The sequence below is a fragment of the Tiliqua scincoides genome, chromosome 2 (genome assembly GCF_035046505.1).
Source record: "Tiliqua scincoides isolate rTilSci1 chromosome 2, rTilSci1.hap2, whole genome shotgun sequence".
Classification (NCBI taxonomy): Eukaryota; Metazoa; Chordata; class Lepidosauria; order Squamata; family Scincidae; genus Tiliqua; species Tiliqua scincoides.
The window spans coordinates 264,495,574-264,515,936 of record NC_089822.1 but is presented as its reverse complement, the minus strand read 5'-3'; the positions used below and the strand labels follow the sequence as shown (position 1 = coordinate 264,515,936).

Genomic DNA, 20,363 nt, shown 5'->3' with positions numbered 1-20,363 from the left:
TAATTATGACCATCAGAGCTGATGTGGGGGAAAACCCGGAATTGGAGATGTAGGGGGTGGAAGCTGGTCAGATGTAGCAGAGATGTCTTGGTAGGGCTCCTAAGTGGAATGAGACACCACCACCCTCCCTGCTGAGACACACCTTGAAAGATCTCCCTGTTCTCCTCCGTTCCTTGTTGGGAAGAGATCTGCTCTCTAATGACCTCTGTGCTTCTTTTGGATCAGGAAGGAAGAATCCTTTGGAGCTTCAAATTCCACCTCTCTTTCTCATGATTTGTGTCCCAGCTGTGTCTGTTGAAACCAAGAGCAAAAAATGTACAGTGGTTAACACAACAAACAGTCCCAGGGCTAAAATATTGTCCTCCAGTGTGGTGCTGGCGTCTAGCCTAGACACCTTTAAAAGGGGATTGGACAAGTTTCTGGAGGAAAAATCCATTACGGGGAACAAGCCATGATGTGTATGCGCAACCTCCTGATTTTAGAAATGGGTTATGTCAGAATGCCAGAAGCAAGGGAGGGCACCAGGATGAGGTCTCTTGTTATCTGGTGTGCTCCCTGGGGCATTTGGTGGGCCGCTGTGAGATACAGGAAGCTGGACTGGATGGGCCTATGGCCTGATCCAGTGGAGCTGTTCTTATGTTCTTAACTACAATTCCCAGGATGCCTTGCAGGTTTCTTGTTATCTGGTGTGCTCCCTGGGGCATTTGGTGGGCCGCTGTGAGATACAGGAAGCTGGACTAGATGGGCCTCTGGCCTGATCCAGTGGGGCTGTGTTCTTAACTACAATTCCCAGGATGCCTTGCAGGTCTCTTGTTATCTGGTGTGCTCCCTGGGGCATTTGGTGGGCCGCTGTGAGATACAGGAAGCTGGACTAGATGGGCCTATGGCCTGATCCAGTGGGACTGTTCTTATGTTCTCCTACACCCCCCCATTTCCCGCATGGGTTTCAGTGCTGAATGGCCCCTTCTGGCCCTCTCTGATCCGGCTTTTAAACTGTCCCTGTCAAAAACCCCACCAACCACACCAGCTGCTTCAGAGCAGACCCAAAGCTTAGCATGCAATGGGGAGGTGCTGCAGTTGGTGTCCTTCTCAGCCCCCTCCCCTCTCCCTCCACAGGCTGGGCTTCCAATCTGGGCATCTCCACCCATCTGGGGGCTTCTCCTGTCCACCCACCTCCCCACTGGGACTCCCCCTTCACCACCACTGCATTTGGATTCAGCAGAGGGGCTGAGGTGGTGAGTCCATGTCTGCTGAGTCCACATGTCTGCTGCAGTGGGGAAGGCAAAGGAAGGGGCTATAGAAATCCCCACTAGAGAGACAAAACCCTTTAAGGGCAGACCCAAAGCTTAGCTTGCAAGGGGGGGGATTGTCACTTTTCCACTTCCCAGACCTCCTCCCCATCCTTTTACTTCCCTGGCTGCCCTTCAGCCTGGGTGTTTCTGCCCCTCTGGGGGTTCCTCTCCCACCCCTCCTCTTCCCTTCCACCCACCACTGACTAGGGACCCCCTTCATCCCCAACTGCTTTGGAACTCACCAGACAGGCTGAGGGGCTGAGTCCCAAAGCTTGGCATGCAACTGGAAGAGGCGATTGTCTCAATCCCTTTTCCCAGCCCCCTCCCCTGTTCCTTCCCTGGCTGTCTTTGGGCCTGGGTGTCTCTGCCCCTCTGGGGGCTCCTCTCCTCCCCTCCCCTCCCTCTGCCACCCACTTCTGCCTGGGACCCCCATGCAAATGGGGGGATCACTGTTCGTCTGCCCAGCCCCCTCCCCTGGCTCTGGGTGTCTCTGCCCCACTGGGGGCTCCTCTCCCATCCCTCCTCTCACTCTTTCCTTCCACCCCCACCGCCCAGGCACCCCCCAGCTGCCTGGGAACTCACCAGAGGGACTGCTGAGCTCCAACACGTGGGCGGGCGAGCGGGTGGATGCAGGAGGCAGAGGAAGGGGCAGAGCAAGGAGGGGCTTCCCCACTCACACCCCACCCCCGGAGTCCCTCCTGTTAGGTTCTTTGCAGCGCATCCCAGGCTGGAGGCTGGGGGGAGGCGCACCACCTCTGGGCACCACTCCTGCTCCTCCCGGGGAGATGCTGGGAGGGTCCTTTGCGGCTGCAGGCTCCAGCCCTCCTTCCTGGGATGCGCAGGGCCGCCTTTGCCTGGGCTGCAGAGGATCTGATCCAAGGACACGCCACCTTTCCAGGGCAGAGCAAACCCCAGGCGGCATACAATATTCTTGCAGCAGTTGTCATATATAAAAATATAGTTTCATCGTCTTTGTGAATCGAATCATCCAATATTCCCAACAAAAACGCTTCTGGTTTCATTTAAATTTACCTTAAATATCAACTGTATTTGCTGGTGTATCCAAGTCCATTTTTTTTTTGCTTTTGTACAGGTCCACCACATATGATAAAACATTCCTTCTTGTCTTTTACATTTCCAACATCTATTCGGTACATTTTCAAACATTTTTGCCAATTTACCTGGAGTCAAATACCATCTATACATCATTTTATAAAAGTGCTCTTTAAGGCTTACATTCAATGCAAATTTTAATCTTTTAATCCACAAGCTCTCCCATTGCTCCATAGATATCTCATGACCAACATTTCTCGCCCATTGCATCATATACTCCTTAACCTGTTCCTCTTCGGTCTCATATTGTTGCGATAACTTAGACATTTTTGTAATGGCTTGTTCTTCTACCAGACATAGTTGACTCTCCAACAGAGAAATACAATCTCCAAAACCATACATTTTCTTATCCATTTTGAACCTCTCCAAAAGCTGTAAATACTGAAACGACTGACAACTGAACCTTCCCGTAAAAGCTCCTTTCTTGTCTTCATCCTATCCTGAGTTTGTGTAAAAATTATTCAATTTCTATATGATAACCAAGTTTCTGTAGAACCTATATGACAACCAAAAAAAGCTTCTCCTGGAGAGATCCACAACGGTATTTTTGTATAAAATCTAATTTTGTATTTGCTCCATATTCTCAACAAAGCATGTCTAACATAGTAATTTTTAAATTCTAGATTTTCTTTTAGTTTATCATACCATAAAAACCACACCATCCAAACCTTCTGTCCAAACCTTCCAGATCCAACAATCTCTTATTTCGTAGCTACAACTGTTCTTTCAACCAAATAAAGACACATGCAGCGGCCTGAGACATTTCCTTTTAGACAAGCCTCCTGAGTTTCCAGGCTTTTCAAATTAGGACATCTGGGTTTTACATGATAAGTGGCAACCCCCATAATTCCGGGCTGCCATTTACAGCTCTCAAGTTTCCATAAGGATAACACAATTGTGTTCCCCATAAAACTCCCAGCACGATATACTGTCATGTGAACATACAAAGCTGCAGCCTATGCAGTCAGACCATCCAAGCTGGTATTGTCCACATTCTAGAATGTGACCCTGATGCCATAACATACTTTGGCAAGGAGTCCCACAAATTGCATGCAGGGTCAACAGATGTTTCCTTTTGTCTGCTCCAGCTCCACCAGCAGTCCTAAGAACATAAGAAGAGCCCCGCTGGATCAGGCCAAAGGCCCATCTAGTCCAGCTTCCTGTATTTCACAGTGGCCCATGAGATGCCTCAGGGAGCACACCAGACAACATGACACATGCAACCTGGTGCCATTCCCTTGTATCTGGCATTCAGATACATCTTGCATCTGCCACTTCCTTGCATCTTGCATCTTGCATCTGGCCTTCTAAAATCAGGAGGTTGCACAAACCCATCATGGCTTGTAACCTGAGATAGACTCCCTCCATCAATGTGTCCAATCTCCTTTTAAAGGCATCTCGGCAAGTTGCCATCACCTCATCCTGTGGCAAATAGTTGCACAGATAAGTCACACACTGGGTAAAGAAATATCTTAATTTGTAGGTTCTAACTCTCCCAAAACTCAATTTTAATGGATGCCCCCTGGTTCTGGTGTTGTGCGAGAGGGAGAAAAACCTCCCTCTATCCACTGTCCATCCCCTGCATAATTTTATTCATCTCAGGGCGCAATCCTAACCCACTTTTCAGCACCGACATAAGGGCAATGCAGCTCGGGAACAAGTATTCCTTTACTTTGAGGAGGACTCTGTGAATGCCACCCAACTGCAGGATGAAGCACACATTCCACTGGCACAGCTATGCCAGTGCTGGAAAGTTGGTTAGGATTGTGCCCTCAATCGTGTCATTAAGTAGGAAGCAATATCATTAAGCAGATAATGGCCAGAAATAAGCACTTTGTTCTCACATAGAAACTAAGGACCAAAGAGAAAATATGCCAAAGGGGGTTCATCTGCTCCACAATGCAGTTTGCCACAGTGGCCCAGCACCTGCCTCTGGGAAGCCCCGAAGCAGGACAGAAAGGTACGTGTCTTCCTCGCCATTGATCCCCTGCAACCGGAACTTGGAGCTACACTGTTGCTGGACCCAAACATACCAACGCAGCCATCATGACTAGTAGCCATCGAAAGACCTGTTCTCAATGAATACGTCCAACCCTTTTGTGGTGTAACCCTCTTGCTTCCTCCTCTGCTTCCTCCTCAAAACAAGATAGCTCAGGGTGAACGGATTCCTGCAGGCCGTGATCAGAAAAGAGAGATGGGAGAGGGTGCTCTTCCATGCAGGGGATTGCTCCTCCCAAAGTCTAGCAGGCAGGGGGGAGCAGGAAGTAGCAGGGGGGACCCCTGTGGCAGCACTGCCACTGTCAATGCCAGCCCTCAGGGTTACATCACCCTGGGGGGCTACAACAGTCCAGAGTCTGGTCTTTCAAGAGGTGGCCGGGGTGTTCTACGGCACAGTCCACCTATTGCTGCAGGAACAGACAGGGAACATGGGCTGCAGAGTCCTCCTACCTGCAGGGAAGAGCTGGCAGGAGGCCTTGGCCTGGAGCTGGTCAGAGCTCAGGGTCTGTGGAAACCAGGCCCCCACTCATGCAGTTCTTCATGTGTGTGGGTTCACTGGTGTGCTAGAAGGAAGGTGTGAAACCTTTTACACTCTCCAAACAATTCTGTGTTTGCTTCTCTTTATGGGATTTTTGATAAAACATCTGATCAGAGCGCCGACTAAAGCTCTTTCCACACTCCAGGCATTTACAGTCAGTTTTCTCTACAATTATCCACAGGGAGCAGGACTGCCCCCTACCTCTCAGTATTCGGGGAGTCTTCTCAGCAGCCTGTGATCTGCATGCCACCTGTGGCCATCCTGAAGCAATTTGCGGCAACAGGAAGCCAGTGTACACCCTCAGGAAGGCAGCTGAGACCTTCAGAACGGCTCATGCAGCTAGAGCAGAACCCTTTAAAATGGCCATGGAAAGCTTCAGAATGCCAGCAGATAGCTGTCTACTCACACTCTGAAGCTTCCCACATCCATTTTAAAGAGCTCTGTGCTAATCACAAGTGCCATTTGGAGGGTCTCTGTTGGACTCTGAGCATCTCCACTGCTGGAAAGCAATTGACCCCTCCCGCAAACACCAATTATCACATAGGATCAATGATTCCCTATCAGCAGATTGAGTATTTGTTAGGAATTCCAGGAACTTAAACTCAACAGATATCGAGAACTGGTTTCTCCACTGTGTGGGTTCTTTGATGCACATCCAAGTGTGAGCTCTGACTAAACCTCTTTCCACACTCCAAGCATTTGTATGTTTTCTTCCCTGAGTGGGTTCTTTGGTGCACAGTCAGGCGTGAGCTCACACTGAAGCACTTTCCACACTCCAAGCACTGATGTGGTTTCTCCCCTGTGTGGGTCCTTTGATGCACAGTAAGTTTTCCACGCTCATTGAAGCCCTTTCCACACTCCAAGCATTTATATGGTTTCTCTCCTGTGTGTGTTCTTTCATGCACAGTCAGCTGTGAGCTCACAGTGAAGCTCTTTCCACACTCCAAGCATTCATAGGGTTTCTGCCCTGTGTGGGTTCTTTGATGCACAGTAAGGCTTGAGTTCATACTGAAGCTCATTCCACACTCCAAGCATTTATATGGTTTCTCTCCTGTGTGTGTTCTTTCATGCGCAGTCAGCTGTGAGCTCACAGTGAAGCTCATTCCACACTCCAAGCATTTATATGGTTTCTCTCCTGTGTGTGTTCTTTCATGCACAGTCAGGTGTGAGCTCATAGTGAAGCTCTTTCCACACTCCAAGCATTGATACGGTTTCTCCCCTGTGTGGGTTCTTCGATGAACAGTAAGGGTTAAGTTCATACTGAAGCTCATTCCACACTCCAAGCATTGATATGGTTTCTCTCCTGTGTGTGTTCTTTCATGCACAGTCAACTGTGAGCTCACAGTGAAGCTCTTTCCACACTCCAAGCATTGATATGGTTTCTGCCCTGTGTGGGATCTTTGATGCACTGCCAGGTATGAGCGCGTACTGAAGCTCTTTCCACACTCCAAGCATTTATATGGTTTCTCTCCTGTGTGTGTTCTTTCATGCACAGTCAGGTTTGAGCTCACAGTGAAGCTCCTTCCACACTCCAAGCATTGATATGGTTTGTGCCCTGTGTGTGTCCTTTCATGCACAGTCAGGTGTGAGCTCATAGTGAAGCTCTTTCCACACTCCAAGCATTGATACGGTTTCTCCCCTGTGTGGGTTCTTTGATGAACAGTAAGGCTTGAGTTCATACTGAAGCTCATTCCACACTCCAAGCATTTATAAGGTTTCTCTCCTGTGTGTGTTCTTTCATGCACAGTCAGGTTAGAGCTCATAGTGAAGCTCTTTCCACACTCCAAGCATTGATACGGTTTCTGCCCTGTGTGGGTTCTTTGATGCACAGTAAGTTTTCCACGCTCACTGAAGCCCTTTCCACACTCCAAGCATTGATATGGTTTCTCCCCTGTGTGGGTTCTTCGATGCACAGCCAAGGTTGAGCTCTGATGAAAGCACTTTCCGCACTCCAAGCATTTAAATGGTGATTCCCCTGTGTGGGTTCTTTGATGCACTGTCAGGGTTGAGCTCACACTGAAGTTCTTTCCACATTCCAAGCATTGATACGGTTTCTGCCCTGTGTGGGTTCTTTGATGCACAGTAAGTTTTCCACGCTCATTGAAGCCCTTTCCACACTCCAAGCATTGATATGGTTTCTCTCCTGTATGGATTCTTTCATGCACAGTCAGGTTTGAGCTGAGACCGAAGCTCTTTCCACACTCCAAGCATTTATATGGTTTCTCCCCTGTTCTTTGATGTCTTACAAAGTCAGCCTTACTGCTGAAGGTCTCTGCACATTGAGGGCATTTCTTTCTCCTCTTTCCAGTTTCTTTCTGTGAACTGACTGGGATGACACTGAAATCCTTACTCTGATGAGCATCAGATTTATTTTCCCTTTTCTCTGTCTGGTTTACCTTCAGAGTTCTTGATCTTTTTGGATTTTCAGCTTTTGCCCTTTCATGTATTTTTTTATGGGCAGTAGGACAAATGCTTGTATTGATGCTTTCTCTACACTCAGAGCTATCAAATGATTTCTTCCTTGTGAGCATTTTGCTATGTTCATTAATGTTGAATTTACCACTGATTCTGTCCCTGTGCAAAGGATGCTGATTCTTTCTCTTCCCTTTGTGATGTTTAGGATTTCATGTTGGACAAAATCCTGATGGACAACCAATTTGTCCTCCAGGTAGGTGCTGGGCTTCCTTTCTGCCTCCCTGATCCGTCTTGGTCTCTTAAGTCACTTCCTGTCGATCACACGTAGTTGCTTCCGGTGACACCCACGTGGCTCCATTCAATCCTCAGTGTCTTCTCCGCTGCTTCCTGGAACAGAGAGAGAACCTTTTTAGTGGCACAATAGAGAAATGGGACCTCTAATGCATACACCTAGGTGGATATACTCAGAAGTGGCACTAACTTCCAGGAAAGTATGGATAGTCTTGCAGCTCTGTGCGCTGACCGACTCTCAAGAAACCCTTCCTCAGGAGTGGAAAAATTATGGCTGTGTGGACTGTTGCAACCTGACCTGTCCTTGGATTGAGGCAAATTTTTCATCCTTGGTAGACAGTGTTTTCATGGAGTAGTCATGAGAACGGGTCTCCTGCCTGATTGTCTCAAGTCTCACAGTATCTTCTCTCAGATCCAAGAGTCCAGTGGAATGTTCCTCTACAATAGTGGTCTTCAGTGTTTTTCGTGCCACAGCCCAAAATGAAAAAGTATGAGACTGGCGACCCCAGCACATCATGGGAGGTTTTTCAGTGACAAACGGAGAGAAGGGGCAAGATGGCGGAGGAGCAACAGTGTTTAGATTTAGCTCCTGCTTCTGTTAAGATAAATGAAGCCATAAACAAGATAAAAAATGACTCCATACGCACTAATGGGGGGAAGAGCTTGAAGAAAAGATGAAACAATATCAGTCCCGGTGAGGAGGAGGATGAAAAGGAGAGAAAAAAGAAGCAGCTCAGAATTGAAAGTTTTTTTCCTTCTAAGAGGGCTACTAACACTGTGAGTACTCCGATAGTAGTATCTAACAACAGCTCTACGTGTCATGAAGTTGAGTCCTGTCTGCTAAATGCTAACATAAATAAATCAACTTATCTCAAAACAGCAAGCATTTTGAAAGCAGAGAATGTTAGAAAGAATAAATCTCCAGGACGGGACGCAAATAGCCGAAAGGCAATAAATGCTCCTCCCCCACATCTAAATTGCTCCATAGTATGTCTGAGTGAAATGTGTTTCTTATCTGCAGAGACTCTGTTAGTGTTATTGGGGAAAATTAGTAAAATGGAAAGGCAATTAGAAGCCTTAAGCCAAACGTGTGTTCATTGAAGAGGAAAGGAGGACGCCATTGCCCCACATCCTCCAGCTTGTAATCAAGAAAGAGTTCAAAGAGTACTGCAAACAAAGCAAGTTTTAATCTGTTTTCCCAAAAAAGACATCCAGCTTTGGACAACCAAGAAAAGAATTCTTTCCTCCCTGATAGAATTAATGAATAGAAATATTGCTCCAGCAGAGTTAATCCATTTTTATTTTTTGCCCTTGCAAAATTATCATAAAAGACTGCTTTTAGATTTTAGATCAGCAGATATTCCTTTGCAACTTTTGCATTTATCCCAACATCTAAGAAGATATGGTATATTTCCACAAAGAGTATTCAAAGAGCATGGGGTTAAAGTCCTTGCCAGAACTAAAAAAGTAAAATATGCCTATATTCCAACATCAACCGCAGGCCCAGCTGCGAGGCAGTTTGGTCATGATAAGGAAGATAAATGGCGAGTGAACAGCCCTTGTAAATTAGATAGAATCCATCATGAGAAACAGGATGAATTTTCAGACCTCTCCAAACTCAGAGACAAATTGAATGATCTTTTAATGCCGAAAAGGAAAAGAGTGCATGAGGAAATCCTGGTTCCCTTCCAAGATAAGAGGATTTTAGATCTTGATTTCTCTGCCCAAGAAGGCTCAACCCTTTTGAGTTGCTCATTGCCTAAGGAAAAGCTGATAGCAAAAACAAATTCTTGTTTCGATTTGGAATTAACTTTAGATCCACAAGCAGAACTAAAGACATTAACTCCAATTAGGTTACTCTCTGCTCTGGAACAGCCTGACAATCTCACTGAGATGAGAGAAATTTCCCTTATAGAGCCGCAATGGGGGTTGAAGGAGTTCCAGGGCTCACAGACTTTTATCGAGGGATTAAATGAAGGATTACATAACTCAACAAGAATACAGGCTACTCCAGATCATGAAGATGGATCAGTATTAGTACATCTAAATTCCTCAATCTCTCAAGCTGATGTAAGGACATCAGAATACCATCTAAACCCTGTGATGATTCCCCTCCACGCGGATGCGCTAGAGAGTAAATATCTAGCAGACCCCCCCTGCTTTTCAGGATGGTTTGAATTTAGATCTGACCATGAAGGAGAATGAAAATGAAGGGAATGCCCAGGAGATAATAAGTGTCTCCTCAGAGGCACAATGACGGGTATCTGACCAGCACACAAATAAAATTGCCCTCATTTCGTGGAATATAAATGGATGGACCGGACTTTTCCAGGACCCTGAATCAAGACAATATCTCTCTTCTAAGGATATTGTACTGATGCAAGAAACTTGGATTCAGGAAAAGGTGGCAATTAATGGTTTTCATTCATACTCTATAAGTGCAACTTCTGGGGCAGGTCGCGGAAGATGTAAGGGAGGCTTAGGTATGTTGATTGCCACATCATTGTGTGTAAACACAAGGATGCTTCCACCTTTTAAACAACATGCAATGGCTACTCTTGTCCATTTTGATCATTGGGACTTGTTGATAATAAATGTGTAATTACCCCAACAAAAGAAGAAATCATTGACTCTGGAAATATGGACAGAGTTTGAAGCCTATGTAGCACAGTTACTTCATAATTACTCCAATACTTACACGATTTTAGGAGGAGATTTTAACGCTCGTATAGGCCCTAACGATCAAGCCCTATACTCTCAATATAAAGCATACCCTCCCACATTAGGTTCAAACGGACTCCCATTTAATCGGCAATCTAAAGATAAGAAAGCAAACTATGCTGGGTTCCTGTTACATCAAATGACCACCAGGCTTAATCTGCACATTTTAAATGGTGTATATGGGAATGATTACCCAGCTGAATTTACTTACTTGGCTGGAGCCAGAATGAGCCTAATAGATTATATAATCATCTCGCCAAATTTAATCCCATTATTGGAGAACTTGGAAGTAGCATCAAAATTTCAAAGCAACCATCTTCCTGTCTCACTGAGTATGAAAGCCCCTTTTCCTTATTTAAGAACTGTTAACCAATATCCATTTATGATACTCCCTGAGGGAGGAACATACTGTCGGGCCAAGTGGACTCCAAAGATGGATTCGAATTTACAAACTCTACTTGCATCTGATATCATGCAAAGTATTAGGATGTCTATAATGCACTCGAGTAATCCGGTGGAAATCTATGAGGAGCTGATTTGTGAGCTGAAACAGTTTGTTACTGATAAGGTAAAAGCGACCCATCAATGTCACTACCCTAATTCGAAGCCATGGTTTGACAAGGAATGTGTATCTGCAAAAAAAAGTCTTACAGAGCACCTATCAAGCCTACAAATTAACTTCAGATTTGACAGTGGTTCAATCCCTTTTGAGAGAGAAAAAAACCTATAAAAAGTTACTACTGCAAAAGAAAAGGGAGGCCCAGAAAGAAAATTGGGAAAAATTGATTCAAGCAGCAAAATCTAAAGACTTGACACTCTTCTGGCGAATGATAAAAATCTCTCCAACTTCTGGGCCAACACTCCCAGATTGCTATATCCATCCAGGAATATGGGAGGAACATTTTCGAGACTTATATAAAGACGCAGATGTGGCCCAGTTGAGATGGAATAGCACGCTTGAAGATGTTCCACCATGGCCACCGCTGTCAACTTCTGAAATTCATAGTCTAATAGCCCAGATGAAAAAGGGAAAAGCTCCTGGAGAAGATTTGATACCGCCAGAGGCAGTCAAAAATAATTTAGAATTCTGGGCTCCGGTCTTAGCATCGTTATTTACACATATTGATACAACTGGTAGAATTCCAGAAAACTGGGGATTTGCTATCATAGTTCCCATATTTAAGAAGGGAAATAGAGATGATCCTGAAAACTACCGGCCCATTAGTTTACTTAATATTATCTCTAAACTATATACCAGGCATTTGTATGAGAAATTTAAAGTTTGGCTGGAGGAGGATAAGATACTTGCAGAAGAGCAGGCAGGCTTTAGAGAGGGACGTTCTACCATTGACCATTGTCTAATATTACAATTCCTTGTAGAAAAATATGCCTCTGATAAAGCAACTTCTCTACATGTAGCTTTTATAGATCTTAAATCAGCCTTTGACTCAATATCAAGGGTCAAATTATGGAGGAAACTAGAGGCTTCTAGTAGTGATAGACGGCTATCTTATTCAGGCTCTCTATAGAAATACCTCACTTAAGGTAAGATGCAGTGTTCGTGGCCATCTTACGAAAGCCATCCCAACCCATAAAGGAGTCAAACAAGGCTGTCTTCTGGCTCCACTTTTGTTTAATTTTTTTATTAACTCTATGGTGGACCAGTTAAAAGATATTAACTTTCATCCTCCAAAAATTGCAGGAAGACACATAACAACATTATTGTATGCTGATGACGCAGCGATCATCTCTAGGACTCCAATTGGGCTTAGAAGAGCATTGCAAAGGTTGTTTCTATACTGTGAGCAAGAAGATCTGACAATTAACTTTCAAAAAACCAAAATCATGTCATTTGCTAAAAGGCCAATAATGCGAACATGGTTGATTAATCAGCATAGAATTGATCAGATCCATCAATTTAAATATTTAGGGGTTGTCTTTCAATCTAATGGCTCTAGGAAAGCGCATGGTGATTATGTTGTTCTAAATGCTCAGAGAAGTTCTGCTGCAACATTACAATTTATGAGAACAAAGGGGGGGCATTATATTCCTTCAGCCATAAAATTGTTTCATGCTAAAGTAGTAGCTCAGTTAACATATGGCTCTCAATTGGGCCCCTTTCCTAATACTGTAACTCTAGAACGTGTTCAATCAAAGTTCCTGAGAGCAATATTGGGAGTTCCTAGAGATGTTGCCAACATAAAATTAAGATTAGAAACCGGTCAAATTAAAATTGAGGCCAGGATATGGATTGCAACTCTCATGTACTGGCTAAGAATGCTTTATCTTCCCACTGGTCTTGTACCATTGATTCTGCAAGATACTTTTAAGTCAAAATGGGCCCAGTTAATTGAGCAAAAAATTGCTTCGTTGGGGCTCTCTAGATCGATTTTGTTAATCATGGGAATGGAACAGGCAAAGAAAATTATTAAGCAGCGCATTGAGGATAATGAGACACAATATGACTTAAGTAGTGCCCCAGAATTTTTTCTTAGTGAAGATAGATTATATAAGGTTGCAATAGCACCTTATTTTGTCCAGCTGGAACAGCCTAGACATAGAAGGGTGTTTACTTTGGCCCGGCTTAATGCACTACCCTCAGCTGTGCAGGAGGGACGGTATAAAAGGATCCCCTGGGCAGAGCGTCTTTGCCCATGTGGAATGGAACAGATAGAAACAACTGAACATGTTCTGTTGCGGTGTATTTATTATAAGAAGATACGTGAAGAACTTATTTCCCCTTTGATTAGTCGATTTTTCGGATGCACAGAGCAACAATATATCTATGTATTATTATCTGATTCCAATCCGATGTTTACATATGGTGTCGCTAAATTTTTTACCACTACAATGGGTATTAGGAAATGGATTTTAAATATGGATGAACCTCTGTAGTTAGAGTATAGTCTGCTGGATAGAATGGAATTGTTTCTGGGGAGATGGTTGGAAGTTGCTGCTGGGTATTTTAGAATTGTTTCAACATAATGATAAATTGTTTTATTGTTTTAAACCTAATCATAATATATTGCATAACTTTGTATATTTATATATATACTTATGTATTTTGACATTCTATATGTGGCTGGTCTTATGACCGTAATAAAGATTTACTACTACAGTGACAAACGTCTGGGTTGCTGAGCTTTCACACCTGCCCCATTTCTGTGCAAGGCAATACCTCTGCTAACTGAGTAAGAGGCACTTTTTCAAGTGGGTGCTCCTTTTTTTAGCAGGGGGAGAGTAACTGGCCCACCTCACCCCAGCAGTGTCTGTTCTAGTGGCTGTCTGCTGGTGTCCTTTTGCATCTTTTTAGATTGTGAGCCCTTCTGGGATAGGGAGCCATGAGTTATTTGATTATTCTCTGTAAACCGCTTTGTGAACTTTTTGTTGAAAAGCGGCATATAAATACTGTTAATAATAATAACAATAATAATACCACTGCAGGAATTAAACCAGGTGCCCCCCTCCACCCCATTCCCATTAGCAAGAGCATCAACATCAGCACAAAGACAGGGGATGCAGTTCCAAATTGGGGGGGGGGGCCTGAAGCCTGGGATGGGGTTGGATCTGCCTAGGACTGGCCTGGCTGGTTGTGATGGGAACTCTCATAACTGGGCAGGGGGAGAGAGAAAATGAGGACTTGCGTCAGATGTGCCTCCAGGGAGGAGCTGTGGAGGAGGAGCTGCGGGAAATGGCTGGAAATCAAGGAACAGGACTGGGAGAGACAGTGCACAGCTGCCCATGCCAAGCGTCCTCCCCTCTCGTTGTCCTGCTTTGGTGGAGGGCAGCAGCTCAACTTCTAGGCCCCACTCAGATTCCAGTCATGACCCTGATGGTGCCATAAAGATGCACCGACCTCAGAGGTGGTGTAGGTTAAAAAGTATTCATCTGAGTCAACGGAGAGGAAAATGTCACTGCTGTCTGCTCCCCACCATGGCTTTGGAACCACCTTCAGGGACAGAAGCCACCACCTCCCAAAGGTGGCTAGGTGAATGGGGATCCTTCCCTAAAACAGAAACTCCCCCCCCCTTTCTGGGGTGACTCAGCACTGGGTTGGAACATCTCTGCCATTCTTATCCCCAGGAAGCTCTTCACAGCAGCTTGGCTGCTGCTTTTGCTGGGTGGGGTTGATTTTCGATTCTCTTTGTTCAGGGTCCAGTGTACTTTGAGGAGGTTGTGGTGTGGAGAGGAAAGCGGAGGGTCAGAGCCTTAGTAGCTCAGCTCACAGGGGCACTTTCAGTCTACAGCTCTCCCAAGCTGAGTGAGATCAGAATGGCAGAGGTGCACTTTGCTGACTCACCCTAAGCATAACCTGCAACTACATACCCCAGAGGGAGGGGTGCCTCTTGTGGTGAAGACTCCCCATTCAGGCAATATCCACTGAGTTGAAGCTCCCGCTGTGCATAAGCAAGTTCCCTGCCAATTTCTCTTCTTCCTGGAGGTCCTGGAAAAAGGCACACTGCCCTTCTACCAGCTGGGAAATGAAGGCAGGTTTGGGAAATTCCTCTGGGAAGGAAACAAGGAGATGAGATGCTTCAGTCTACACCATATCAAGGCTTTCCCAAGAGACCCGATCCTAGGCTGACCCCCATCTGTGATGAGCACGATAAAAACTCTGGTCAGGCCTGACTCCACCTTGCGGGCCAGAAGCCATTTTGAAGCTGCTGTGCAGTTGTGCATTACAAAGTCTAGGAGTGTCACCATATCATTTTTGTACTGTATGTGTATGTATTTATTCTCTGAAACAACAAAACGCCTTTCTGTAATGTGTAACTGTTGTGGTTTTTGCTCTCTGTTCTCACCCCCCACCTCACTGGTTTAACAACACCCAGTGAGTCAGAGATGTCTGTTCCCCACAGGATCCAGTGTACTCCTCCATCTCAAGGATCACAGCACTGTGTGAGACAGCAGTGAACAGTTCATAGGGCAAAAAAGTCTCACGGGAAGTACAGGTTCTTGCGCTCCCCACCTTACTGGCCCAACACCCCAAGCAGGTGGGTGTGTGGTTTCTCAGGGTGAATTTGCCCTACGGTGGGTGCCACCGCCCCTCTTTGCAGCCAGTCCTCCAGCTCAGGGGATGCTGAAGTCCTGCGGCCCAACTTCCCAGCCTTTCCAAGCCCGAGTCCCCCAACTCCAAGGACACAAGTCCCAAGGCTCTGGTTTCTTTTGCTAGCTTGACTGAGCTGCCCAGGCCAGATTTAGATGAACTGGTTCCTTGGTACTTACAAGCTTTAAATACATAATAATTTATTTAAAGAAATGAAATTTAGTTACATGTTACTGATAGGCTATTTTATTACATGAGAGAATAAACACATTCACACAAATTCCTTCTTGAAGATGACCTCACCAGCTGATGTGATCCTGCTCACCCCCTCCCAACTGGAGGTTCACAGCCACAGCTCCTTGCTCTAAGGAGAGACTCTGGTACTAGCAGGGTTTATCCCAATTCCCAGCTCGGCCATTTGCCAGGAGCAGGTTGCTCACTGTCTCATAACCGGCTACTTTCACACAGCAGCTCCAAGATGGATGCACACCCAGTTAGTGATTCTGTCGTGTTCATCACAGTAACCTGATTTGTGCCAGATGAACTGCTTCTCAGGACAAGACTACTCTGCCATGCAGGCCATATATCTCAAGGACTCTGGTCAAGCCTCCAACTGAGGCGTACCTGATCTCTCCCCATCACTTACTATGAGAGGAGGAAGTTAATCTTGTACCCGAAAACCCCCAAGCAGAGAACCACAGTACATTAATCCAAAGCTGGAGGCAAGCCCTGTGACTCAAACCTGAAAAGGGGCCTCTGACCATCAGCTTAGGACAGCATGTTTGTTATACAATGATAAGCACTATTGACCCCAAGGAAGTCCAAGGGATGAACAAAACAATGCCACTATCTATAGAGTTTGCAGAACAAGCTTTGCATAACCGCCCCTACAGAACAAGTTGCTCTAACCTGCACATAAAGAATTCAAACATTTTGACCATAGAATGTACTTTAGAAAACAACAAGTTCATTACGTAAGCATGACGCAAGTTCTTATAGATAATTTACTAAGTTCCCCTCTCCCCTCCCCTGTTGAAACTATGCTATAAAGGTGTAGCCAATTCTGGTCTTAGTGGCTCACTTGCCTAGAGGAGTGGGCCGGTTTGTAATCGTAGTAAAAGCTTTTTCCGAAGCCCTCTGAATTCTCCTGTCTGTTTGTTTGCCTCTCCGTCATCCATTGTATACTGCGCCCATTCGGGAACAGTTTTAGGTGCTGTGACTCCGATTGGAAGGCAAGGCTCTGTGAGAACTGAGATGAAGGCAAAGCAGGGGACAGCACATCGCCAGAAGGTGAAGTGGGCCGGCTCCCACACCCCTTGTAGTGTGCCCTGGCGATGGGTTGTCCCTGGATCCAACCGTCTCCTTCTGCGCAAGAAAGAGCCCAGGAGGACGGGGCTTCACCCGCGGGCAGTATTAGGTGAGAATTCTCAACAGGGTCCTAGTGTGGGATCCTGGGTGAAGGGAGGTCCTAGTATGGGACCTCAGTGAGGAGGGAGTGTGTGTATTCTGAGTGTGGATGCTAGGTGCAAGTAGTATGTGTGTGTGAAGTGTATGTGACTGAGTGCAGCATGAATCTTTAACCGTGGAAGACCTGAGGTCGATGAAGCGTTTTAGCAGCTGACTTTGTAAGAGTATGTGAGTGTGTGTGGAAAAAGAGGTGTGAAAGTGTCACAAGATCTTCTCTCTCTCTCTCTCTCTCTCTCTCTCTCGGCTGTATTTTCTGTATTAGCAAGTACTTGCTTGTCTGTCTGTTTATCCAAACTAGTAGGTCCAAGAAGAGCCTACAAAAAGAAATGTAAATCAAAAGGCTACATCATTGCCTGTGAGAGTTCCAGAGTATGTGAGAGGAACAAAGCTTTCCAAATGAAGATAACCAAAAAGAAGATCGTAAGAATACCAGTAGTCCAAAACTAAGCAATATTGGTGGGACCTTTGACAGTGATCAGTCAGTGACAGTGACAGTGACACTGCCAAAGATCTCCAGCAGCTCATGGATCGTTTTAGCAAGGCCTGCCAAGATTTTGGACTGACAATCAGCCTGAAGAAAACACAGGTCATGGTTCAGGATGTGGACTCACCTCCCTGCATTACAATCTCTGCGCATGAACTGGAGGTTGTCCATGACTTTGTGTACCTTGGCTCAACGATCTCCGACACTCTTTCTCTCGATACCGAGCTAAACAAATGCATCGGTAAAGCAGCTACCACGTTTTCCAGACTCACAAAGAGAGTCTGGTCCAACAAGAAGCTGACGGAACATACCAAGATCCAGGTCTACAGAGCTTGCGCCCTGAGTACACTTCTGTACTGCAGCGAGTCATGGACTCTTCACTCACAACAGGAGAGGAAACCGAATGCTTTCCACATGCGCTGCCTCCGACGTATTCTCGGCATCACCTGGCAGGACAAAGTTCCAAACAACACAGTCCTGGAACGTGCTGGAATCCCTAGCATGTATGCACTACTGAAACAGAGACGCCTGCGTTGGCTCGGTCATGTTGTGAGAATGGATGATGGCCGGATCCCAAAGGATCTCCTCTATGGAGAACTCGTGCAAGGAAAGCGCCCTACAGGTAGACCACAGCTGCGATACAAGGACATCTGCAAGAGGGATCTGAAGGCCTTAGGAGTGGACCTCAACAAGTGGGAAACCCTGGCCTCTGAGCGGCCCGCTTGGAGGCGGGCTGTGCAACATGGCCTTTCCCAGTTTGAAGAGACACTTTGCCAACAGTCTGAGGCTAAGAGGCAAAGAAGGAAGGCCCATAGCCAGAGAGACAGACCAGGGACACACTACACTTGCTCCCAGTGTGGAAGGGATTGTCACTCCCAAATCGGCCTTTTCAGCCACACTAGACGCTGTTCCAGAACCACCTTTCAGAGCACGATACCATAGTCTTTCGAGACTGAAGGTTGCCAACTAACTAACCTTTGACAGTGGGTCATCTGTGTGTCTGAAATAGTCCAATGTGTTTTAAGAGTCTCAATTAAGTGTGCTAAACACAGTATAACCTGTTTTGCTATGATTGTGCTAAAATCTGTTCTGTTATCAGAATCCTCTCAGAAGTTACAGTTAAGAAAAGGAAAGTAAGTCACTATGGTGTTTGACTTGGAAGCTACCTAAGGCTCCACACCTGCTGAACTAGCACGTATTGTGAAGGATGATACAGCTTCTGGAAAGTAAAACCAAACCTCAACATTCAGCTTGTGTATCTATACTGGAAAAAGCCATGTAAGAAAACAAAGCTTAGTGAAAGCCTTTCGTTTGTGTGTCACTAATGACTTGTTCTTTTTCCTATGGCTGTTTTAAAAAAGGATGAGCTGTGCAAGTATTGGCAGGAGCAACTTGTGTCCTCCTTGGAAGAAAAACCCAGGTTCTTTCTCTCTCTCCCAAGGAACCAAAAGAGTTATAAAGAGGAAAAGAAACAGAAGCAAAAGTTGAAGCAAAAATCAGGTTTGGTTGACTGTAGTGTGTAAAGTTCATGATTTGTTTCAGTTTTCCTCTGCCTTTATTGTAAGAAATTGCACTCAGTCAGAGTTAGCTCTGAACAACCTGTTTACCTTCTCTGTGAAGAATGTTTTAGAACACCTAATCTTTTGTGCTCAATAGGAATGTAAGCAAAGCCAGCACAGTGTCTTTCTGCTACTATATTAAATGTTATTGCCTCTTCTCTAATCGTTTCAGCAAACCAACTGACAAGCAAGCCATGTACAGAGTTCTGTAACAACACCAGCCCTTTAAGGTTGGACAGTCCAGAAAAAAAAGAGAGAGGAAAAAAAGTTGAAATCAAGAGCCACATGGCCTGACCAAAGGAACGTTGAGCTAAGAGGAACTGACTGACTAAGAGTACCAGACATGGCCAAGCAAGTGGCATATCTCTCTCAAAACAATTGATTGTATTTTTTTTTTTAAATCTAAAGAGAACTCCTACAGTAATATGCTATAAGACAAAGCTTGGCTTGTTACTTTCTCAAGAAGAATGATACATGTACAGAGCATTTTGGCAGAAGTCACATGTAAGAAGCAATCAATTTTACTCCTATCCTTTAGATAGAGTTAGAACTTTTTGAATAGTTAGGGAAAATGGGAACAGCGAGGTCTTGAGAAATAGTGGGAGGGACCAAATCGTGCAAGACAATTGTATTTTGAGGAGGTTAGATAAGAGTAAGGAAAGCCCCCTACCCCCAAAATATGTATTATTGAGGGGAGGGGCCAGCCAGCAGCCGAATAGACATGCCTTTCTCGAGCTCTTGAAAGGCACTCTATTTTTTCCCAAAAACTGTGGATCCAAGGAGACCCGGAGGAGAGACAGAAGAGACAAATTCCTCTATGTGATGGCACAGTTGTCAGGAGAGACAAATTCCTCTATGTGATGGCACGGTTCCTGAAGAGATAAGCCCCGCTAGGGGGGCTTTCCCAGGAGATTTCGCCGTCTGGCAGCAATGGTGAAGAATTTGTGCTGAATCAAGCAGAAGGCCCCAGCAGGGAAAGACATTGAAAGACTTAAGTAAGTGTCATTCCGTTTGTGTATGCCTGGCGTGGACTGAGTAAATGATTGCCTGATCTGGTTCTTTTTTGCCGTGAGAAGAAGAGGAGGGGGGAGGCTTCCCCCCTCAGCTGTTTATCGGTGAGAGGAGAAATCGTAGAAGAGATTTGCCAAGCTTGTTATGGATATATGAAAGTATAATTACAACTTTATAACTTTGAATTTCGGTGGATTACAATTTAATTGTCGTTGCATAAAGTTTGTGCATTGGAGTATTTACTGCCTTGGTTTGATACTATTGTTTGGGATTGCTGGAAAGAGCGATTGGAAGTTTTGAGATTCTTGCGAACAGAGGAATGTGGTTGCCAAGGCTACAAAAATAAATAAGAGAACAAAAACAAGAACACTGCATCAGTGACATTTAGAAATATCTAGTGGATTTAAAAAGACACTGCAAGAACTGG

General features: G+C 45.3%; 1 protein-coding gene across 1 annotated transcript in view; it reads right to left on the bottom strand.

The window, feature by feature from the left end:
- LOC136639152 (uncharacterized) overlaps positions 1-20,363 on the bottom strand; it is a 140,982-nt gene that overhangs the window by 96,927 nt on the left and 23,692 nt on the right. The window contains 2 exon segments of the mRNA XM_066613163.1: positions 5,593-7,556; positions 7,681-7,743. Of these exon segments, the coding sequence (XP_066469260.1) occupies positions 5,593-7,556; positions 7,681-7,743 (2,027 nt within the window).